General features: G+C 34.2%; 1 protein-coding gene and 1 pseudogene across 13 annotated transcripts in view; both read left to right on the forward strand.

Annotated features, from left to right (window-relative positions):
- CLASP2 (cytoplasmic linker associated protein 2) overlaps window positions 1-25,639 on the forward strand; it is a 140,937-nt gene that overhangs the window by 98,617 nt on the left and 16,681 nt on the right. For 9 of the 13 annotated variants that reach the window (XM_012720279.1, XM_012720282.1, XM_012720280.1 and 6 more), the window contains 10 exons: window positions 1,460-1,483; window positions 3,110-3,354; window positions 6,320-6,383; window positions 11,032-11,034; window positions 14,687-14,850; window positions 15,624-15,702; window positions 20,388-20,531; window positions 22,843-22,986; window positions 23,899-24,005; window positions 25,322-25,475. In XM_012720279.1, coding sequence (XP_012575733.1) covers window positions 1,460-1,483; window positions 3,110-3,354; window positions 6,320-6,383; window positions 11,032-11,034; window positions 14,687-14,850; window positions 15,624-15,702; window positions 20,388-20,531; window positions 22,843-22,986; window positions 23,899-24,005; window positions 25,322-25,475 — 1,128 coding nt within the window. The remainder of the gene's footprint in view (window positions 1-1,459; window positions 1,484-3,109; window positions 3,355-6,319; window positions 6,384-11,031; window positions 11,035-14,686; window positions 14,851-15,623; window positions 15,703-20,387; window positions 20,532-22,842; window positions 22,987-23,898; window positions 24,006-25,321; window positions 25,476-25,639) is intronic. The other 4 variants (XM_004676334.2, XM_012720284.1, XM_004676336.2 and 1 more) reach the window with 1 other exon arrangement.
- LOC105853191 lies at window positions 3,559-4,081 on the forward strand (annotated as a pseudogene).

A 25,639-nucleotide genomic window follows, 5' to 3' on the forward strand; every position in this document is an offset into this window, starting at 1 on the left:
AATTCTTGAAGTTTATTTGTCATAACTTTAAGCCAGGGCCCAATAATAATAGATGGGATATCAGGAATATAAATATTTATAATTTTAATATGGTAACATGTCTTATACCACTATAGTAAAGTCAGAGTAGATAGATTTTTATATATGTGTGTTCTCTACAGTTGTCATTTCAAAACTAGTTATTAAGTTTCAGTATCTACATATTGTTTTAGTTTGGGATAGGTTTTGTTTAGTTTTTTGTTTTTTCTGAACTGAGGAGGATATAAGACTTATAGACAAAAAATATAATTAAGATATTTCCCTGGCCGTTTATGCCTAACATATTAACAGTGAAGTTTCAAAATACAGTCCATATATCCATTATGGTTTGTCAGAAAGTGTGGCGCATATATCATTGTTGTTTTTCTCACTTAAATTATTAAGTATCATTGAAGAATTGAATGAATTGAAGATGACCTTTGCAGTTTTCCAAATCAATTCAGTATGACATATCCTCTTTCAAATTATGGTATTAGTTCTTTGTCAGAGAATCATTTACTCAGTTTCTTACACAGAATTCATAAAAGACCATCTTTGTTTTGAAATAAACTACATTATGCCTTCTAAAATTATATATCACATTTTAACCTATGGTGATATAGTATAGTTTTTGTGATATAAATTTGGAAAGCAAGTTTTTACAAACATTCATTGGTCATAGCTATACTACATTAAATGTAATCAGATATGTAGTTCTGCTCTGATAGTCTGTATGTGCAGAATTTTCCCCTTTCACTCAGGCATTTGATTATTTTGTTGTAAATGAAGGAACTTGCCCTCTTATGGATGGGATATATTGATTACATTTTATTCTGATGAAATTAAATCACTTAGATGTTTTGAATTTATTATTCCTCATTGATATATTTCTCAAGTCATGGTTTCTAGTTCCTTTTAAAATGGATTATTTACTAGTTACATTCTGTTCACATAAATTTTATGAACTGAATAGGTTATTCTTGAACTACTGTATACTAAGATGTGTTTCAATTATATAAGGGATATTTAACAATCAAGGTTTAATTTTGAATCCCAATAATTTGGTTTTGTCTACTTCCATTATTTGCATAGCTTATCTATTACCATGATAGCTATCAATTTTAGAGAAAAAATTTCCATATATTAAGCCTAATTTTGATCTGGGGGAAACTTTGAAACAACAACTTTGGATCCAAATAGAAGACTTGAACTTCTGAGAAAACTAGTTGTGGGAATATTTTTGTAGCCCAGATATTTCTCTTCAGACTAAGGGATGTTGGTAGGATTAAAGTTAAAATCTGCTAATAAGCAGTGCTTATTTATCTATATATTAAAAGTTTAATGTTTTTGACTATGGGCATTATGCCTACTTCACTGTGCTGTTTGGCAAAATGTTCTTCATTATTTTCAATTTTTCTCTTTAAAAATTTACTGCTCTCAGCTCTTAGGAGACATACGGACTAAGGTATAGACATTGCTATTTTCTGACAATCTTGTGATACCGTAACTTTTTTCTTTGCTTTCATCAGTTTAACAGATGATAGTCTTCTATAAAAAGTTAGAGTGGAAGTAATAAGATTCTTAGTTATAATCCTTTTTTACTGCATATATAATTATCAATAAGGAAGTACTGATTAGATAGTGGTCCTAATAGGAGTTCTCACTTTTAAACCCAGTTAATTCTTGCAAATGAAATGTCATTCACACTGACATCTGTAACAAAGCTGATCTTGAAGGCCAAAATAAGAAATAATCACATCCCCAATTTAAATTAAGTTGATGTCTCTAAGTCAATATGAGGCATTTAGTAATGGAAACATTTATAGAATTTTGGAATTAAGTTCAAGTTATATTTATTTTAGATTTTAGACTTTAGAAAATCTGTAACTGTCTATAATTACTGTTTTTGTTATTTGTTTTACACATAGTAATTTTTATCAGTGTTTTTTGTTTCTACAGTTTTCTTTGCTCACCAATCTAAATCCAAATATTATTAAAGGTTTGTTCAAATTATTCCAGGGAAATCTGAGATAAGCTATATTTACTCTCATTTCACTTTTAATGTGGAAGGTTTAATTGATATTTACATATATTAAATGATACAGTTGACATGTAAAGAAATGGAACAAATCTGAAAATGCTTACTCACATTTATTGAAATAGATGGTACATACATTTGAAAAAACATGGAGGACTTCAAGAAACTTGGGTCCTAAAAACCATGGCATGCAAAACAGGTTCTTGTCATTCTTTGTATTTCACTTCTCTAGGGACATAATGATTAGATAGAAGGGATTAAAGAAAGGTGATAGTAGAAGAAAACAGGAGAATAGAGGAAAGAGAAGGTAGATAAGAGCAAATGGAACTTTTTGTAAGGGTAAACATTACTCTTTTACTTATTTATTTATACATACATACAGAACTAGGGTACAGGCCACAGGTGCGGTGAATGAGAGGATTCACCAGAGACAGAGTGGAGAGCAGAGCAGGCAGATTGACTGAAATATGCTGCTGAGGGGAGCAGCAGGCGGGTCAGGAGAGGTCTTCTGCGCCATGTGGGTCACCTCCCTGGCCAGGGATCAAACTTGTGCTGCAGTGGCTGCTATAGTTTCATAGTGCTGTGCTTTAACCTGTTGCGCCACCAGGGAGGGCCTGAAATACGTGTTTTTCTGATACATGATCCATTTTCTGCTATTCTCATTATTTAAAAAAAGGTAATATTTTCCTCTTATCAAATTAAATATCCAGTACAGCCCAGTTCACTTGTACTCTAGTAGTACTGGTTTTCTTTGAAAAGGAAAGAAATGTGGAAATACCCACATTTTTTTAGCACTTCCCATTTATGTATTTGAACTTCCATGTAGCCTTACTCTGCTTCTACTATTTCCCATAGTTAAAGAATAGTTCATCCTCTACTAACTTCTAAACAATTTTCTGAAGAAAAACTAAATATTGACATTTCATTATAATGATTAGCAGCATGCTTGATACTGATTTTAAAACAAAAGCAGTATACTTGAGGCCAGTAGAAATTGTGAAGGACTGGTATATTCTTTTAGCTAATGCTAACTAGACTCTTTATGTATAACAGAAAAAACCTGCTCGAAGGAGATACGAATCTTATGGAATGCATTCAGATGATGATGCCAACAGCGATGCATCTAGTGCTTGTTCAGAGCGCTCCTATAGTTCTCGAAATGGTAGTATCCCTACATATATGAGGCAGACAGAAGATGTGGCAGAAGTCCTCAACAGATGTGCTAGTTCCAATTGGTCAGAAAGGAAGGAAGGTCTCCTTGGTCTGCAGAACTTACTAAAAAATCAGAGAACACTAAGGTGAGTTGTGTTGTCTTGATGTGTCCTGTCAGGTTAGCACTTTTCAACTTGACTTTGTTTCCATAGCACTTTAGAGATACTGGTAGGGAACAGACTTAGCCTGAATTCAGCAAGTAGCATCCAGAAGTTTTCCCAAGCCTCAGTTCTTTAGGACCATATACGTTTACATTAGTTAAAAGTTTAATTCACCTTTTGGCCCGAACTGCCATCTCCAGTATGTCTCCAAGCATGACCAATACAAAAGGAAAGAGAAGAGGGACCCACTATATGTTCTCTAGGCCTTTTAGAAAACATGGAGTTGTTCCTTTGGCTACATACATGCAAATCTACAAAAAAGGTGATATTGTAGACATCAAGGGGATGGGCACTGTTCAAAAAGGAATGCCCCACAAATGTTACCATGGCAAAACTGGAAGAGTATGTAATGTTACCCAAAATGCAGTTGACATTTGTTGTAAACAAACAGGTAAAGGGCAGGATTCTTGCAGAGAGAATTAATGTTCATATTGAGCACATTAAGCACTCTAAGAGCTAAGATAGCTTCCTGAAACGTGTGAAAGAAAATGACTAGGAAAAAAAAAGGAACCCAAAGAGAAAAGTACAGTTTCAACCAATGCACCAGCCTGCTCCACCTAGAGAAGCACTGTGAGAACGAATGGAAAGGAACCTGAGCTGCTGGAACCCACTCCCTATGAAGTCATGTTATGATAGGTGTGAAAAAAAGAAAAAAAGAGCTCTACACTATTAAAGAAAGCTTAATTCACTTGCTCTATTTAAAGAAACACTTTTTTTTTAACTTTTTAAATTATTATTATAATTTATTTTTACATCATTTTGTCCTTTTTCCATTTCAGTTATACTCCCTGTGGACTTCCCATCACCAATTCATCCATGCACCGTCACCATAGTCCCATGCACTTCCCCCACTCCACCTCCTCATTTTTGATCCCATTCCCCATTCCACTGCCATGAAATGTCTCTGGTATATAGTTGTTCGTTATTATTTTACCCACCCTGGTCCTTTATGCTCCTGCTATGAGTGAAAACATTGGGTATTTTTCTTTTTCTTTCTGGCTTAGTTCACTAAGCATGATCCCTTCCAGCTCCATCCATGTTGCTGCAAAAGCATGAGTAACTTTTTTGATCACTTAGTAATATTCCATTGTGTTTATGTACCACATCTTTTTAATCCAGTCATCTACTTTAGGGCATTTTTGATTCCTTGTCTTTCCCATTGTAAATAAAGCAACAATAAGCACAGGGATATAGGTGTCTTTGAATCAGTGTTTTTGTGTCTTTTGGGTAGATACCTAGGAATGGGATTGCTGGGTCATAGGGAAGCTCCATTTTAGCAGTTTGAGAAACCTCTAAACAGTTTTCCATAGTGGTTGTACTAGTTTGCATTCCCACCAGCAGTGCAGGAGAGTGCTAAAGAAACATTTTTTTTTTTAAAGATTTATTCATACAGAACTGGGGTACAGGCCAGAGGCTCAGGGGCGGTGAGAGGCTTCACCAGAGACAGAGTGGGGAGCAGAACAGGCAGATCTACGAAGTACACTGCTGAGGGGAGCAGCGGGCGGGTCAGGAGAGGTCTGCCACGCCATGTGGTCACCTCCGGGGCAGGCGGGAATTGAACTCATGCAGAAGTGGCTTTAGCTTCTCAGTGCTGTGCTTTAACCCACTGCGCCACCAGGGAGGGCCTAAAGAAACAGTTTTAAAGGAAATTCCAAATAGAAGTTAAGTGAAAAATTAATCTTTTTTTTTTTGATTAGTAAATAATTAAATATGCATATAATATTAAAGCTGAGTGGTTTATTAACAATTCATGCTTACTGGAGGAAAGATGTTTATGCACATGTAAAAATGAAAATACATTCTTAGTTTTTGTATAATGTGTTTGTGTACATGAAATGGAATTGTAGTGAATGTCTCTAAGAATGGAAGTTTAGATTGGTTTTTTGTTTTGTTTTGGTTTGGTTTAATTTCCTAATGACTTTTGCCTTCCTAATTACTTTATTGTCTTTATCTGTATAATGTTTTAAACCTCTATAGGAAAAGTAGGAAACCTATTTTTAGACGATTCATAATTTTGACTATATAGGACTAAAATATAGAACTACCTCTGATTTCATTCGTACCTGAAATCAGTATTTCATTTATAAGCTGCTTTTATTTTAGGAAGTATAAGAACTATTTAATTTAAAATAAATGTTTATCTATATACTACCTGATATATTTTAATGTGTACATATCACACCTAATGAACAACTGCAATAGTCATCATAATACTGTTCACATGCCCATCCAAACTACGGGAATAGTAAGTTAAAAATTTCATTCTAAGTGGCATGTGGGTAGGAATAGTTTAAAAAGGTTTGGCCACAGGTGGAGCAACTTAAGAACTTATCTTTAAAAAAAAAAGTATCTTCGCTTTTTTTTTTAAGACTTATTTTATTTATGCATACAAGAGCTGGGGTGCAGGTGGATAAGAGCAGTCACTGGAGACAGAGTAGGCAACAGAACAGGCGGATTTACTGAAATAAGTGCTGAGGGTGCTGAGGGGAGCAGCAGGCAAAACAGGGTTATTAGATCCCTGCACTATATGGGTTATTAGATCCCTGGCCGGGGGTCGAACTGGTGCTGCAGTGGCTACCAGTAGCTTTTCAGTGCTGAGACTTAACCTCCTGCATCACCAGGGAGGCCCCAACATCTTACCTTTTAAAGGATTAGGTTCATGTTCAGGGAAAAGTCATGTATACATTTTCCCCTTTCATATTACATTAACATGACTATAATTTCATTTAATATAACTTTTCAACCTTGAAACAATGTGGGTTGCAAAAGAATTATTATTGTTATATTTAATAATTTTGTGTTTAATTCTGACAAGTCCAGTTAACTGTCAGGTTGCTTTTAAATTACTTTTTACAGCAAGATATTAATTAGCCCTTTATTATTTTGACAGTCGAGTTGAACTAAAAAGATTATGCGAAATTTTCACAAGAATGTTTGCTGATCCACATGGCAAGGTATGTTTTAGTATTTAAGATTATTGCTCCAAAACCATGTTAAATAATAGCTTAAAACTGTAAACCATTTTTGCTTTATTACTATTCTAAAATATAACGATCTTTTCTGACATAATTGAAATTAAATGTTTGTTGTCATTTAACTGATCTTCGTCAACCATTGAATCTTCTTCAGAAAAAGAAATCAAAGACTTTAAAACTGAAGGAAATAATAATAAGTACAACGCTTATATAGTTAGTCAGGATGAGTTTGTTTTAATTGCTATGCATACTTTATTATTTACACAGGAAGTAATTGGGGTAAGTTAAAACAGTTTCTAACTTTATCTTCTGATTACTACATTAATGTAAATTAATGTAAATATGTTGTTTAATAATTTTGTAGAAAGAAATACGTCTGTGGCCATAGTTAGATAATAATATAAAAGAAGTATTTTGTGCATTGACAGAGTCCCTAAAATTTCTTGAATGTTGCTCAACTTTTAACGTTGATTAAAATATATTTTACTCATACATAATCAGCATGTGAACTTTCAAATTTTGGTTTACCTTTATGGATAGTATACTTTTATAAAATATATTTATTCTGTTTCTAGCAATGTGTTTCTCAGTGGTAAAACTAAGTTTCTTTCTTTGGGACACCAAATGTCTACACGAGAATTTCTGATTTAAGTGAGAGAGAGATGTGGAAGTAAATTATAAGAAAATAGCAATGAATTTCACTTTTTTCTTTTAATTATTGTTTTCACTTTGTTGTACTCATTGTTTACTCCCTTTTTTCATCTTGGTATTTTCACTACTAGCAATACTACTTAAAAGAATTAAAACCCTACTTTATATATAAACTGAAATCCAGCTAAAGGTTGTAAATTGCTTATACTTTAAAACAATAATTTTCAAAAGTCATGTTCTATCAGAAGGTAAATGTATGTTATTCAGGAAAGCAAGATCCCATTAAACACAAAGATTAAAATGTACTTGGTAAGCAGTACCAAGTAATAATATTTAACATTGATAAGCTTCAGACTGACATGTAGACATTTTATACTGATAATGTTTCCACAACATTGTAGTAACTTGCTTTAGTACATTTTTTCAGATAAATTCTGAACATATTAAATTTTGGTATACTTCTTGTTGGCAATCTAAGTCAACAGATGAAGCAGTTATGATCTGGGTAATATTTTAACTAATAATCTATCCAACTTTTAAAAACAATTTTAAAACATCCTCAGTAAGTGATATAACTCTTCCCTACAGAAATATAAAAGGCTAAGGCTGGGTTATTTCTTTATGACCCCCCCTTTGTTAATTTTCTGTTAAGGCAATAAATAATGTAATTTATTCGGATGCTAGGATTTACTAAGTAGTAAAGAGAAATACTTTTTTAGTGTTTTTAGAGATAAATAGAAAAGTTGAGTTTGATCTTGGTAAAGCAATGAACTGAGCAGAAATGTTTTGCCTCCCTTAATAGATATGGGGAACCAGTTATAGTCCTCCCTTGAAATGTCAGGAAGGTTACTTTTAGCGTTTTCTTTGTAGGGTTTTATATTTGGGTCACAATTACTACAGTCTCATCTGGTTTTCTGTGGTTTGGAAGATTTTTAATTCATATTTGTTATGCTTTTGTTTGTTTGATGACTGTCCATCTGGTACTCTGCCAATAATGTGATTTGTTGAGATTAAACTGGACACATCACCACCATAATTTGTTGAGCTGAAAATGTCAGGGTTTGCTTTGAATTTTTAAATCTTAGGTCTATCATTTTATAGTATCTTTATAAAGTACAAACATCTTCAGAAATTAGCAACTGGTTTTGATATTTTTGTCATTTTTCTAAATATAATTTGTTCCTTATCAAGAGTTGGCTTTTTTTTTCCTCTGTAAAAGACAAGCATAATGATCTTGGCCATTTCTACATGAAGGTAGCCATAGAAAATATGTAGTCAAATTAATGTTGCTTGGAGGGGCATTTAAACTTTATGAACAGTGAAGTTTTAATTTTCATGTCTCACTAAATAGCATTTTTCTTTTGATTTCTTAAAACACCATTTAAAAATATAAAATCATTCTTAGTTTGCAGACCATAGTTTGCCAACCCTTGGTTCTATATAATCAACTCCTGCTCATTTACACTAAAATAGAAACGTGTTCAAGAACCTCTGCTTGTGGAGCTCATGCCACTGATTGAAGGTTAGGACTGCTCAGGGAAGCAATGTGATGGTCCCTGCTGCATGAAATCAGCTATGTGTATTTCATCATTCTCCATTTCTTATCTGTCACTTTTGTCTTAAGTATTCTGTGCTGCCTGGTAATCCATTGCTCTTCTCTGTCTCTTCTGATTCATAGAGACAGTGTCCAGTAGTCTCTCTCTTTTCAACCCAGCTTCAACTATGTTTATTTCCCCAAAAGTGCCATGCACTTAGCCTTATAGCCTTGAAAACGCTTTCAGGAACATTTATCTTTCTTCCTCATTCTAGTCTTTGCTAGGATAGTATGTCTTCCTCAAGCTTGACTTTCTCCACTCTGAATTGAAGTCACTTCCCTGTAAATTCAATTTTCCTAAGCTCACAGGGGAAAAATGTATGAAGGAGTTAAGTCATACCATGAGCTTGGTTGGGTAGATTTCCTCTTGTCCTTTTAGGTTGAAGTCAACATTTTGGTCTGTGTTATGAGGATCTGATAATATCTGGATTCTGTGATAACTAAAAGTTGTTTATACTTCTCCCCAGAATAATTAAGACCACCTGCTATTCCCCCCCCCAAAAAAAAAAGATAATTAAGATCTCCCCTTGTGGCACAAGAGGTTAAGCCTCAGCACTATGAACCTGTTGGCAGCCACAGCAGCACAGTTCAACTTGCCAGGGAGGTGACCCACATGCCACAGCAGACCTCTTCTGTCTCACCCACTGCTCCCCTCAGCAGTGTATTTCAGTCAGTCTGCCCATTCTGCTCCCTACTCTGTCTCTCGTGAATCCTTGTCTCTCTGGCCTGCACCCCAGCTCTTATATGCATCAATAAATAAAATAAATCTTTAAAATAATAAAAAAAATTAACTTACATAGAGAAAAAGTTTTTAAGCAGCAGAGCCAGCTCCCATTAACTAATATCACTTTCCAGGACCCCAGTTGTTATCCTCTTAAACTCTTTCAAGTAAACATGATTAGTACATATAGTTTGTAAACTGAAATTATTTGATGCTATAATTTGACAAATTAGCTTTTCTACTTGAGATACCAATATGAAAATAATCCAACCATGATATGTTTATGTAACATTTAGGCCATAAAGCTGCAAATTGTAATTCAAAACCTGTTAATAGTTTTAGAAGAGAAACAGTTCAATGCAGTGTTAACAAATATGTTCATTGTAACTAGATTGCTTGGATTCAAAATCTACCTCCAACTCTTAATCGTAGTATGTACCTTGCTAAATTTGAAAAATTAAAGAGTTGAAGGCAGGTTTTTTTTAAAGGATCTACAGAATTTTTTAAATTTATTTCTTAAAAGACTTACTTATGTATACAGAACTGGGGTACAGGCCAATGGTGTGGGGCAGTGAGAGGATTCACTAGAAACAGTGGGGAGCAGAACGGGGATCTACTGAAATACACTGCTGAGGGGAGCAGTGGGTGAAACAGGAGAGGTCTGCTGTGCCATGGGGGTCACCCTTCTGGCTGGGGATCATTGAAGTTCTGCAGCTAGCTTCACAGGAAGGGCCAGGAAGGGCTCTGAGGGTAGTTTTTTATTTTGACTCTTCTATACTCTTCCCCTCAGATGGAAGGGGTGTCAGATACCAGAAGCTATCCCATGTTGTCCTGGCATTTGACTCTGAAGGAACTATTTGAAAAGAGCCACCTTCACTGAGGTGTATGCTTTGAATTGGCATTTTATGGTCTATGTAGTTTTACTCTTGATGTTTTGCTTTGGGTCTTGAATATAGGAATTCAGTAGATAGCTACCAGAATGGGACACAGCTGAGTGCCTTATTTAATAGATCAAGTCTAGTCTCCTGGAGTGTTCTAGGCATCTAAGCTGTCTGCAGTCATAGGATCAGGAGGTCATAACACATATCTTACCTAGGGAAAATAAAAAGTTGTGCTATAAACAGTTACATTTTACCTTCAAGCAATAGTAGTTGTTCCAGACTAACTTGTGAATGTAGTTCTGCTCAGAGGAGAAGAGATAATTTCCTCAATACTGTGCTTTGGAGCAGTTATTGACATGGTTCAGCAGATGGGGGCAGGTGAGTCTTAGATTTGTTCTGTAAGTTGAAGAATAGTAGATTCTAGAAGATTAGATAGATTAGATTCTGTAAGTTGAAGAATAGTAGATTCTAGAAGAGAAAGGGGATTTGTGTGTGTGTGTGTGTGTGTGTGTGTGTTTGTTGTTTTTGTTTGTTTTTAAATTTCCTTGTCAGGGAAGTAAGGGAAACTCTCATGTTCTTCTCCCGTACTATTCATTTAACCCTTTGTTTTTAAAACTATTTGAGTTTAATCATAAAACTTTGAAAAACATTCGTCATTTTTATTTTAAGTGTTTTTCTTCCATACAGGAACTTTGCATTGATGGCGACTAATTTGTGTGTTTTTCTTTTTTTTCTTTTTTTCTTTTTGCATGCTGTCCCCTGTGTTGGAACTCTCAATAGAGAGTAAGTTGGTTCAATATTTGTTGGAAACCTAACTTTGCTGCATGACTGTGAAATTAACCCTTTTTCTCTATTTTTCTCTCCTGAAGAGTTCATGCAGTGATGGACCCTTTGCAATCCACGAAATGCTATTTGCAGTTATGCAGACTGTCATTCTGTTTGGAGATGTGCTTTTAATCTACTAATTAATCTAATTTGATTATGTTCTTCTGTTCTATTTTTGATGACTGGCACACCTAAGGTAGAAGTGAGGTTAAAAAAGTCTGCCTCAATTGTAATAGCTGAAAGTTATAATCCTTTTCCAAATATTGGCAGTTATAAGATGTGTGGGATTATAAATTAATTCTATTGAAGGGTAGTTTCATTGAGTTATTTAAAAAATACTCTCATGTTTCACAATTTTTTTAAATTTAGTTTCAGTTTTTTGTTATGTACTTTCTAGTATTAATGTTGCTCTGTAAAAGCAAACATAACAGTAGACTGAGCTGTCATTTTCAACTTTCTCTTTTGAAAGCAAACTTTTAGCACTATTATCTTAATTATCAATGTTCACTTTCCACTTTCTTCTTAATCTTAGATGAAGAAACAAAAGCATATCAGTAAATTTGCCAGGAAACTCTGTGTGTAAGCAGTCAAGTAAGAAATTTTATGTGAAAGTTTAGATATATATGTATATGTGTATGTATGTATACATATATACATATATATGCATGCACATGTGTTATCATTTAAAAGGTACCATTGATAAGATGTATTTTATTATTTTATTTTAATTTTTATTTTAAAAATTAATAGTACAGTTTACATTACAAGTCTATATTTAAAATTAAGTTATACTCACATCTTATTTAATAAAAAGCTATTCTTAGGGGACACAAAGAAATCTTGAAATATTTCTAATATTGACAGGAACATAAACTTTGGATATGATATCAGAAGAAATGACCTCCCATAAATGACTAGAATGATGCCAGAGAAGTGGGAGATGAAAATTTATTAGAAAGAACATTAGGGGCCCTCCCTGGTGGAACAACAGGTTAAAGCACAGCACTAAGGAGCTAAAGCCACTTCCACATGAGTTTGATCCCTGCTTGCTCCGGAGGTAACCACATGGCGCAGCAGACCTCTCCTGACCCACCCGCTGCTCCCCTCAGCAGTGCACTTTGATGATCTGCCTATTCTGCTCCCTACTCTGTCTCTGGTGAATCCTCTCACCATCCCTGCACCTCTGGCCTGTCCCCCAGTTCTGTATGCACAAATAAATAAGTCTTAAAAAAAAAAGAAAGAAAGAAAGAACATTAACTGAGATGAAGGAAAGGCCTTATATATATATATACCCTTGCATTAAGAAAAAAGGGTTGGCTACAGTAATAGGGTGTTTCACCTAAGAGAAAATCTTTATACTGAAGTATCTATACTTGAAGTAAGAGATGCTGGGTGCTTTCAAATGATGTCTGTAAGTCAATAACAGGTCAAGAGAGAGAGCCATTCTAGAGGTTGTGCGGCTTAGCAGGCTAACACAGCCTTGTCAAGGAGAGCATACTTCCACTGAAAAGAAAATCATGTTTAAAACTGGTTCTAGAATCTAACCCCACATGTAGGATATAGAAGGAAAATGCATGGCAATGAAAATGAAAGAAAGAAGGGAAATAAGAGGAAAACAGATTCAAGCTACACAATGACCACATATCTTAAGCTGGTCAACAAAATTTATTAATTTTACCATTAGCTGGTAATTGGAGAGAACAGTAAGATGGAAAGTAAAGAAGAAATTCTTGAGACAGTATGTTCTGCATCTGTAAACAAAGGATATAGGTCAAGAGTAAAGATAAAAAATGAAACTTAAGAGAGCAAGAATATAGACTAGAAAGATGCATTTTAAAAGGGAAGAAATTGACTCCTTCTGGGGAGAATGATTGTTAGAGTACTAGCTGTGGAGGAAATCAAGTGGGGGGAAGTCAGTGGGAGGATTTGATTTTGATCGTAATGTAGATGAGTTAGCTAGTAATATAATGGGTAAAACAGAACTGAAAACTAAGTGACTTCTTTTAAGTCCTAGCCCAACCTTTGATTAGTTTTGGAAACTTGGGGCAAGTCCTTAAATCTCTAATTTTCATTTTCCTAGAAAGCAGATAAAATGGGAGAGTTGACTTCATTGTTCTAAAAGCTGTATATTGAAAACTTAGATTTTGGTATATTGAAAACTTAGAAATCTTTGGAAGGGGGGAAGTAAAAATGAAAATGAACACCAGAGTTAGGGTTGTAACGCAGGGTGATAAGATAAGATTTGAGAAAAGGACAGTAAGCCCTGACTGTAGTGTTTGGTAATTTCTGAGGTGTAAATGTTCCCTCCATGGCTGATTCCAATCTACCAGTCAGCTCACAAAATTTCTGAATGCTTAAGTGAACTTACTAGGCAGGTAATGACTGCAGCACACCCCTGGACTTACTTGCAAGCTTATAAGTGAGAATGAGTTCTAAATTTGTCATAGGTTTATGGAAGCTAAGTAGTAGTCTGGGTTCTGAGGGAGAGAATAAGAGATAATTTAAGTAAAGCAGTCAGCAATCTTTGAATCTAGGGATAGCCAGGGTGGGTTAATTGCAAATAAAGAACAATGTTGAAGCAGATGCTGTGTGGGAATTCAAAGAGTGCTAGAAAATTGATAGTCCTTGTTTCTGCTTGTACAAATCTAGAGCATCTTGACCAAATGCTTGAAAAGTGTACTTTTTCTAACCCAAATTCAAATGTTTGAGTTCTGATAGAGAAAATCCTTTATTTCTATCATAAGATGGAAAAAAATCAGAATTTTTTTATACTATATAAAATAAACACAAGAAGTAAACTATAGTGATAGCAAAACTTTTTCTAAAGTATTTTAATGGGCAAGCTTCTCTTCCCTTAAGATTTTTTTTCACCTTATAAATATAAAGATCTTTTAACTATTACATTAATATTGGAACCAAGCATGAAACCAGTCAATAGAAATGGAGACTAATTAGAACATTTTAGAAATCTCTAAAACTTTATGTTGATTTATATATTGGTTTTATTTTATCCTATAGATTAAGTATAGATCCTAATTATAGATCATTTGTTATTACTTTTGGGGCAGTTTTAGTAAACAGTATATCATGCGAAAACATAAAATTGTGATGGCTGATATTTTGAGGAAAATAAAGAGTCTCTAACTAGCCTATTATGTCAGCCTTATACCTTATAAGGTATCTTATAAGGTGTCTGTCTCACAGTAACCCTCTGATTAACTGGGTGCCACTCTTCCAAAGAGGTGAAGGCCAGTGAGACCACAGGTAGCTCCTAACTGTAAATTTCAGATAAAATGTGTTGCAGTTTTACCAGGTTAAGAAGTGACATTGCTGAAAGCATTAGGTGTGCCAGCCATCATGGCCAAAGTTTCTTTACCAAGTGATGCTGCATGGAATAGCTAATTGTCGAACTTCGGCAGAAGTTGGATAACAGTTCAAATGTACTTGTATCACAGAGTCCAATGAAAAGCAAGAGAGATTGTTTTTCCGCTTGGCTGCCAATCGCTGTGCCTCTGATTCCTGTATTCCTTTCTATTTCCATTTTGAATTTATCATAAAGATCAATATTTCCTCCTTTTCTTCCCACCCCCATCCTGTTTATCAACTATAGGTGTTCAGCATGTTTTTGGAGACTCTAGTGGACTTCATACAAGTCCACAAAGACGATCTTCAAGATTGGTTGTTTGTACTACTGACACAACTCCTAAAAAAAATGGGTGCTGATTTGCTTGGTTCTGTTCAGGCAAAAGTTCAGAAAGCCCTTGATGTGACAAGGTAATATTTTCATTATATATTTCAAGTCCACCTAATAGGAATCAGGAATAGTTTCTATGTTAAAAGGGCAGAAGTTTGAGTCCTTTCAAACCATTTAGACAATGTGGACACCTTTTGAAAATTGTTCGTGATGCTCATTCATGAAGTATATTTAATGTATTAAGCATTGCATTTCTTTTTATAAGATTTTTGTTGATGTTGGTTGAGTAAAGTGGTATTTTATCCTTCTTAAGATAAATCTTTATAAACTGGATTGAAAATGTTATTCTAGCTAAAGTAAAAATAAAAATATTTCCTAAGTTTGAAATTTTTTTTTATGTATTTAAATATCAGAATCTGTTTTCAGAAGATTTTGAACCAATGCTATATTTCTACTTTCTTGTATAGATTGTTGAAGTGACTTATTTCAAATATCCATTTACTAAGTTGAGGTGAGTCTAGAATTCAGATATTAGGTGTGGGGAAACAGCTGATAATGTTAAACTTTTTACCAAAAGCGTTTTTCTGATTAAAGCTGTAGTTGAGGCAAGGTAGTCTAAAATGTACAGGTTTCCTTTTTAACCCCCTACAGGGTTTAAGTTCAAAGGCTCAGACCCTCCTGGGAATAGTTCTTAATGTATACTACCACTTAGGATGCTCCACTGATGCTACTTCATGCATGCTTTTTTGAAAGATATGTTTTGGTATTAGGCATAATATTCTGTTAAGTTTGCTAAAGCTTACTTGCTGGCTTAGTTTTGTTTTGTTTTACTTTCGTCTTTTTCTTATTTCAGAGAATCTTTTCCAAATGATCTTCAGTTTAATATTCTAATGAGATTTACCGTTGATCAGACCCAAACACCAAGCTTGAAGGTAAACATTGCAAGTCTTTGAAGGTATTATAAGGAACTGAAGTATTTTATTAATAAATCTATGTTGATATTTATCTTGCTGTCACACGAGAAGCTGTTCAATCAGTGGATTTTGTTTTTATAAACTTTCAGACAGCCAAGCCAGCACTGCGGGACCAGCTTCACTCTTTTTGGAGCTCCAAGGTTTTTTTTGGTTTTGTTTTGATTTGCATTATTCTTTACTTTCTTTACAAACTCTGTAGTATTCCCAATAATGTTTGTATGCATCTGTATTCAACTACTAACCTTTGCAAGCCTTTTAAGCATGCACAGATTGATCTCATGTATTATTCAAATGCCAGACTACCCTCTGGAGAAGCTTACTGGGGAATCCCATTTAAAAAGCAACGCAAGTATGGCCGTCTAACCCTCAGCTGGAAATGCAAGTTTGCTCTCTAGAGTCTTGTTTAATTTTATGTTTGTGATTTCCCAATACTTTTTCTTTTAAGTTTTAGAGTTGGGGTAGATATTTTGGACAAAATTCTAGTTCAGTTTTGGCCTGAGTATGTATTTTAGTAAATAAAATTTAACTTTAATATTAGTGCTGTCCTCTAGTTCTCCTTAACTGCAATGATGGCTTTAGTCTTCTAATAGTGTGATATTTCTGATGTGTGCATAAAATTTAGAATCAAATTAACTTTCCCAATTGTTATTAGCACACGTTTTTACAGTAAATTAGTATGAAAACTAGGTGGAACTCCAATTTATGATAAAAATTATTATAAATATAATATAAAAGAAAAAACTTATAAGAACCCCTGAATTCTTTAGTAAAGATTTTTCTGAGGTTTATTAAGTGAGACTAAGTTCAGGGAAATAACAAGCATATGTGCACTGATAAACCTTATATTTTCTGCTCTATTCTGCACGAAGTATGTTTCCATAGCATTATTGGCCAGAATTGATCTTCCTTTAAGTTTCTGAATATGATTTTGCCTTAAAATTACAATTATGTTTCTTCCCAGGGTTGACTTACAACATGATGTTATTTCTTAGAGCTGCATTGTGAAATGGCTTTCATCTGTTTTGATTTTTGAAAAGTGACCTACAAGAGAATAATTATTTAATATTATTGATGAATATTGTAGTTCATTCTTATCCAAACCATTATACTAGACATTTCTAAGAATATAAAACATAATTTTTATCATTATCTACAATGCATGATAAACTGTAAATTGTAAAAAGGGTTTTATGAGTGAAGTACTGATGGTAGGCATTCAAGTACCCAAGTTTGTAGAGATGTTTCATGGACCAGTGGAAATGGATGTCTAAACCATTAGCTTAAGCAATAAGAGTGATAGGTAAGTGCAAGAAAGAACTATTAATAAGTTGCTAAACGTCGTAAAAAGAAAAACAAAGAGAGGAGGAAAGCACACAAATTTAAAATGAGTTTTTCTATTGGAAAATATTATAATGGAAACTAGAAACAGATATTTCTATAATAAATTGTATTACATACGTACATATTTATGTTGTCTGTATACATATACTCAGGTACATACATGCAAAGCTATAACAAAAAACCCTTCTTCAACTTTTTTTTTAAGTTTTTATTTATTTTTGCATAAAAGAACTGGGGTATAAGCCATAGGTTCACCAAAGCAGCAGAGCAGGCAGATCTGCCAAAATACACTGCAAAGGGCAGCAGTGGGCAGGACATGATATGTCTGCCAGGCCATATGTCAGCCATCTCCCTGGCCAGGGATCAATCTGAGGCCATCATGGAAGGCTGTCATAGTGATAGCACTGAGACCTAGCAACTAGACCACTGGAGAGGCCCCTTTTCAACTCTTAAATGGGTGTTTTGGGAAAGCAGGGAGAAGTAATAATAACTTTACCTTATGACAAAGTGTCTTTCACATGGGTAATAGGGTTTAGATTTAAAAATTAACAGGTTATAGAAAACAATAGCTCGAGTATGAGGTCTGTAAACATTCTTTATTGAACAAATAATTCTTCTTCCACTTTTGTACAAGTAGAAGGGCTATTTGTATAAAATTATCATTCTCTGACAGAGGGACACAGTGTATCATGAGGATAAGTGTCAGAAAAGAAGATTAGAATAAGGGAAGTTACAATACAAAGTGATTTTGAGTAAATAACAATTTTTAAAATAAATGTTTTCGTTTTTTTAAAGATTTATTTATTTGTGCATACAGAGCTGGAGTACAGGTCAGAGGCTCAGGGGCAGTGAGAGGCTTCACCAGAGACAGAGTAGGGAGCAGAACAGGCAGATCCACGAAGTACACTGCTGAGGGGAGCAGAGGGCGGGTCAGGAGAGCTCTGCCACTCCATGTGGTCGGGTAGGCGGGAATCGAACTCATGCGGAAGTGGCTTTAGCTTCTCAGTGCTATGCTTTAACCCGCTGCACCACCAGGGAGGGCCAAAATAAATGTATTTTTATTGACCATTCTGAGTTTCAGAGGCATTTTATAGAATTATACTATGCAACCAGATTATTTTTCTTTTTCTGAAGAAGAATGCATGTTTGTGAAATTGCAGACAATATATATAATCTTGTAAAATATCCTACTAAAATGTAAACTTTCAAGTAGTGTTTTTTTTGCCTATTACTGTAGTAAACATATGCCATGAAACCTTTCTAAAGCTTTGCATGCCTCTATATTGCCAAGATACTGAAATGAATCTCACAATGTGAGATTACTGATAATGGCAAATTGAGAAAAAGAACACTTTGACATTCATTCTTTGAATTATTCTACTTACTTTTCAGCTGTTTGCACTAAGCAAAAATCCAGATTATTATGTACTGCTATTAGTTATTTGGCCCTGCTACAGCAAAATTCACCATAAGTCCCTTTTCCTCTCCACTGTGCATTTTACCCAGGATGACTATTATGTTAATCTTTAATTGTTTTCAATGCATTTCTTAAAGTTATGATTACTTCTTAAAATTCCTTCACAATAGAGTGAAGAGTATAATTGGACCCTATTTTGTTTTGGTCTTGTTTTATTGAAATCAAAGGGAAATGAGCAAAAGTCAGAACCTAATTTTAGTATTTTATTTCCTATATATTAACTGGCATGGCACTTCTCAGAGCTCTCATTTGGATTGAGTAGACAAAAATAAGACCTCAGATCAGTAATAAGGGGAAAAAAACAGCATGGAAAAACTGATTACCTTATTGTTTAGCAATATTTTTTAAGTTAAATTTTTTAAAGATTTATTTATTTATTCATACAGAACTGGGGTACAGGCCAGAGATGCGGAGGGTGAGAGGATTCACCAGAGGCAGAGTAAGGAGCAGAACAGGCAGATGGACAAAGTACACTGCTGAGGAGAGCAGTGGGCGGGTCAGGAGAGGTCTGCCTCACCATGTGGTCACCTCCGGGGCAGGCGGGTATCGAACTCATGTGGAAGTGGCTTAAGCTTCTTAGTGCAGTGCTTTAACCCGCTGCGCCACCAGGGAGGGCCCTAAGTTAATATTTTAATCACACAATTAAGCCTTCCTTTTTCTAAGTCAGTAGCTCAGCATTTAATATTTGTTTAGCATCTGCTGTATTAAAGGACTGCGCACTCTGCTAAGTGCCATTTTTAAAGCACACCTAGAAACCCTAGAATAGTAACAAAGTATGACTTAAAACAGTTCTTTTCAACTTTTTCCCTGCCCCAGCATATCTGAGAAAAGGGGTTTATATGCAGAAAAATAAGCTGAATCTCAGGAAGAAATCTGTCAACTTTGCCGTACCATCCGCTGATTTTGAGGCCTGATCCCAACAAACATCTGCCCACTGTGTGTCTACACATAGAAAATCCTGAAAGAATAATGAGACTGCTTAAACCTATATATGGTAGTTCTTATGTCCAGTAGTTCTTATGTAAAATGTTTTTGTGACACTTCTTTTGGAAGGATGGATCTTTGAAGAAAATCTGATCTCACGGTGTGACTGTTCTGTATGTTTGACAGAAAGACCTATGTCATTCCCCTTTGCTAGCCACTTGACTGATGATATATTATTTAAAAGCTACTCCAGCTTATTTCCTCAAAAGCTTGATAAAGATGAGCTGTCATCTATAAGTTCTAGATGACTTTCAGCTATAAGTTCTGAAGGCAGGCTCAAAAAAGTATTTACAATAGCCCCCTCTTATCTGCAAGGGAGACTTTCCAAAACCCCTGAATATTGTAACTTTGGTAGTACTAAACTATAGAGACTGTTATTTTTTCCTGTACATCCACACCTATGATAAATTTCAGTGATAAATTAGGCATAGTTTACAATAATAACTAATAATAAAATCAAACAAGAATAACAGTATACTATAGTAAAAATTGTGTGAATATCTTTCACAGATTACATGATTGTACATTATATCCTCTAACCAAGGTTGACCTTGGGTAATTGAAGGGAGGAACTACTATAATTGTGTCTATGAAATCTGCAGCATTTGTTCAAATACAGGAAATAAAATGATTGGGATGTACAAGTTATATATTTGAAAAATTAAAGCCCACAGTATCAGATACTTGGACCTCAAGTAGATAGGTGACTATATAATTTCTTTATTGCTACTGGTTCTTTTTTCTGTGTGTCAAAAAAATAAGCGCCTAATTGTTTCTGATGTGTTGTCCAGTGTCCCTCAGTGATCATCTGACTGTCCTTTCATTGTGCTCCCGTCTGCAGGTGAAGGTTGCTATCCTCAAATATATAGAAACTCTGGCCAAGCAGATGGATCCAGGAGACTTTATAAATTCTAGTGAAACTCGCCTGGCAGTGTCTCGGGTTATCACTTGGACAACAGAACCCAAAAGTTCTGATGTTCGAAAGGTATGATCTCAGTATTTAGTGCAAAGCAATAGTAATCAGAATAGAGTGGTACTGGTATAAATAGAACCATAAAGACCAATAAAATGGACTTGAGATTCCAGAAGTAAATCTATGCACTATGACCAACTAATCTTCAACAAGGCATCAAGGCATCTTCAACAAGATAATTCAATAAGGAAATAATCTTTGAACAAGTGGTGCTAGCATAACTATAGAGCCACATGCAAAAGAATGAAGTTAAAAACTTGCCTCATACCATACATAAAAATTAATTCTAAAAGAAACAAGCTAAATCATAAGACTTAAAAGAAAAATGGTATAACCTGGATCTGTCCGTGGATTCTTAAAAATGCTTCCAAAAACACAATAAAAGGAAAAATAGATAAATTGAATTGCATCAAAATTAAGAATTGAACATATTCAAAGAACATTGATGTGACTGTAGAAACTATTAAGTAAAGGAGTAATAATGCTCTGATTTCTGATTTTTAAAGATTATTCTAGCTAATATGACAAAAATGGACTGTTTCTATGTTGTAAAAGAGAGGACAGGAAAGGCCCGATACTGAAAGGAAGCCTTAAGTTTTCATTTATTGTAGGAAACTACTAGCAAATGTCTTAAACTGATAAACAATAATTTTATAAGCTATGATTGTCTAACTACCAGTAAAACAGTAAAAAACAAACATTACAAAGAGGAACTCTGAAGAACTAAACAGGATTTGAGAATTAGAAAAACTTCTCCCATTGACATTAAAATGTACCAGGCGTGAAGGACTTCATCAAAATATTCTAAAGCTATAGCAGTTTAAATCTGTAGTATTTAGTTGAGAATTGGACATACAGATCAATGGAATGAATAAAAAAAAAACAGGTCCAGAGACTCAGGTTTATAGAGGAGTTTGGTTCATAGTAGGAATGTCACCCCAGTTGTGAAGAAATGATACCCGCTTTGGCAAATGTTTTAGGGGCAATTGGGTTGTCTGTCTCTAGGGGAAAATAAAGCTGAATCTCATAAACCAAAATAATACTCTAGTATTCCTTAACAATTATCAATTCAGTTACTCGAATTAACTTGAGGTCTTCAGTATTGTGGTTCCAAAGAAGCCACAAGATCATAAAGGTTTGCTTCAAATTAAAAATAATTTTATTTAAACGCTGTTAGCATTTTAGAGTGCATATCCACACAATATATACTTTGTTGTTGTTACTAACAAAATCGATTTAGGTTATTGCTGCTGTCTTTATGTTCTCTTCAACAGTTTATAGTAGACTTCTCTCATATAGAACAAGACTGTACTACATGGTTTGTCATTGTTCTAATAGGAAATAATTTAACTATTCGCTTAGTGTTATATATTCAGATGCCATACACAAGACATTTTGTAAGAGTGGGGTCAGGAAAGGTCTAGAACAAGATGAACACATTTGGATGTAAGTCATGACAAATATGACCCATTTGGGTTTCTTTTTCCTCTCACATTTTTATATAATTGAAATTTCAACATTTTGCTTTTTTAGGAAAAGAAAGGAAATATTTAACTTTCCTTAACTGATCTTAACTGATTTGTTCGTATTTCCACAAAAAAATTAGATCCGATTTTAGCTTCAGATCATATACTTGTTAAATTAGTTATTTGAGGGCACGCCTCATTTGGCTAATTTAAGAGTCTTATGTTGAAATAATGGAAATTAAAGTGCTAAGTTTCTTTGGATGGACTATATGTAGCTTAGGGATAGAATTCCTTATAGTCATCTTTCCTTCCATGTTTGCCCTTATAATATTTTTTAGAAAAATCAAAGTAGTCACATATACTGATAGAGTAACCCTAAAACTATCTAGTTAAGATTTATCATTGATTGTTAGGCCATACATGTTATGCTTTTCACCTTCCTTTTTATAGACTTCAAAAATTAAATATTAATAATGCAAATACTTTTTTTTTGAAAGGTTTATTTATTTATGCATACAGAACTGAGGAACTGCAGGAGAGGTGAAAGGATTCACCAGAGACAGAATGGGGAGCAGAATAGGCAGATCCATGGGGAGCAGTGGGTGGCAGCTCAGGAGAGGTCTGCTGCACCATATGGATCACCTATGGGGCCAGGATTGAACTCGCACTGAAGTGGCTGCAGCTCACTTGCTTTAACCAGTTGCGTTGGAGAGGACCCCCACATACTTTTTTAATTCTTCAAAAAAAATATCATTTGGAAAAATGGTCTTGTTCTGTTGAGCAGAAATATTGAATGAAGAAAATGAGCTCCATTGAGTAATCAAAATATATTCCTCTACTACTTCTATGTTTTCTAGGCAGCACAGTCAGTGCTGATTTCCTTATTTGAACTCAATACCCCTGAGTTTACAATGTTACTAGGAGCTTTACCAAAAACCTTTCAGGATGGTGCTACAAAGCTTCTTCATAATCACCTTCGAAACACTGGCAATGGAACCCAGGTATTTTTGAGTTTTTCTGACAATTGTATAATGTAGTGGTTGGTTTAATAACAGTTGTTTCTGTTATGTGGAATAAATTGTGTTTGCATTCAACAGTACTTCTTGAGGATAATTAAATGTTGACCTGGGAAAATAATCTGTAAGCTGTCATGTTTACATTACAATTTGGTGTACAGTAAGTAGTGGTGAAATGTTCCCAGGGCAATATGAGCAGAACTTAGGTAAAGACATCAGCTTTGCAAGCCAGCAGAATTAAGACATATCCTTGAGAGGAACAAATCTTTATCTATGATCTAGCAGAGATTACTTATTACAGAGCTACCAGTTAAAGTCCAAAGATGTTCCCATTTCATAATTTCAGGCTTGAAAAAGGCTTTTGATAATGGAGAAAAGAGAAGTAGATACATTTATGGTGGGCTTAAGATAAAATCTATAAGTGTTAAAAACAATCTGAGAACAATTTCTTGGGACCAAAGTCACTTTTTTTAAACAGAGAGAAGGCAAATTAATATGACTAAATTTTACTCCTTTGGTGTTTCTGAAAATCATTTGTCAAGCAAACACAATGAAAAATAAAATTTGAGTAGTAGTAATGGTTGAGGGATATGGAAATTGTCTCAGAACTGGTAGCTAATTTAAATTTGTTGGTTTGGTATCAAATCTTTGTGGAGAAATGTTGATAATAGCTCAGAGCTGGAAATGGGTGTGGAGAACAGAGTAAAGAGTTCTGAATGGGAAGAAAAGTTTTCCTTCACAGCAACCACAAATATGTATATTAATATTCAAAATATTGACATATAAATTTGGCTTTTTTATTTTGTTCAACTTCTTGATTGTCTGACTTCCTTAAGTGCTTTTTAGTTAGTTGAACTTACCTATCATACTTAATATTTATTTGTTGCTCTCTGTTAGGGTTCTATGGGAAGTCCTTTGACAAGACCAACACCACGTTCACCAGCCAATTGGTCCAGTCCTCTTACTTCTCCTACCAATACATCCCAGAATACTTTATCTCCAAGGTAATAAATAAATGTAAAGTTTTCCATCGTGGCCATTTATTAACAGATTCTCAATCTTAGAAAAACAGATATTAATACAACTCCAGTTGTTTTCTACTTGACTGGAAAGGTCTTAGACACATAGACACTTAACAGATTCAAAAATTTAAGTTTATTCTAAAACAAACCCTTTAAATGATAATAGATAATAATGTAAAGAATATGAATTATTTTTCAACTGTACTATTCAGTATAAACAGAGAGGTTAAGTTATGTTGGATGTTTAGATCTAATAACAGGCAGCCACCTCTAAAAATGAGAAAAATTAAGCTTATTGACAAAAATGTAAAAATAAAGAAAAATATAGAAGGAAAAATAAAATCTAGCATGTATATAATTTAGGAAAAATTATGACTGCAAAATTAGTCCTTCCTACGAAAAATAAAAAATGTGTAATATTCACATATTTCACATGAAGTTCTCACTCATTAATGAACTAGTATTTTTTCCCTTTTCCTGGTCCTTTAAAAGTTTGCATAACAATAGTATATGTTCGTGATTATTAGCTTGATTTTTGTTATTACCTTACATTTAGCATGCTTTATCATATTCATTTCAACTGTAGGATAATCTATCAATATGTAAGAAAAAAAATTGTAACTTATCTATAGCCTGTTCTGTGTTCTGTAGTTTTTAATGGCTAATTCCAGCCTCAGGTGAATTTTACAATTTGATTATAGAATTCATGTCAATAGCATTTATGTTTAAATTTGCTTTCTTTTAAATTTGTGTAAAATAATTTTCCTCTACTTCAACTCAATTAGTGTGAGTTAATCACAGGAGTTGACAGTTTCTGTAAAGAGTGATACAGTGAACACTGTAAGCTGTGCAGGCCATGTAGTATTCTTTGTCACCTCCACTCACCTCTGCTGTTAACACTCTGAGAAGAGCCACAAACAATACTCAAGTAAAGTGCATTGCTCTATTTGTCAACACTAAAATGTGTTGTGAAATGTTACTATTTGACCTTTATCTCAACCATTTAAAAATGTAAGAAACATGTTGAGCTTTCGGAGGTCATAGTTTGCTGACTCCCGATTAGTCAGAACAGTCTTAAGTAAAAAGACAAACCAGTTGCTAAGAGTATGTAGCCTAGTGTCATGATCAGCTGCCCATGAGGAGTGGACAAGGGGACTACATCTCATTTACTGGTACTGTCAGATTTTGTTTTGCTAGCTATTCTCTAATCCTGTCTTTATAAATACCCTACATATTGTTCCAAATGTATATATATTTTAAAACTAAAGATCAAAAAGTGCTTGCTTTCTTTTTCATAGTGCATTTGATTATGACACAGAAAATATGAACTCTGAAGATATTTATAGCTCACTTAGAGGTGTCACTGAAGCAATTCAGAATTTCAGCTTTCGTAGTCAAGAAGATATGAATGAACCAGTGAAAAGAGAGTCTAAAAAAGATGATGGTGATTCAGTGAGTATTTTAATATTTTTATAGATTTTTTTTACTAAGAATGTTTTCTTTTTAAAAATTGCTTTCTGTTAACTCAATTACAATTTTTAGGAATCAGTCACTTTATGAGTACTTATTGAGCACCAACCATCGAGAAGCCTGTCAGAATCTGATTTATGAGAGTG

Source organism: Condylura cristata, unplaced genomic scaffold, assembly GCF_000260355.1.
Source record: "Condylura cristata isolate star-nosed mole 26May11 unplaced genomic scaffold, ConCri1.0 scaffold00004, whole genome shotgun sequence".
Classification (NCBI taxonomy): Eukaryota; Metazoa; Chordata; class Mammalia; order Eulipotyphla; family Talpidae; genus Condylura; species Condylura cristata.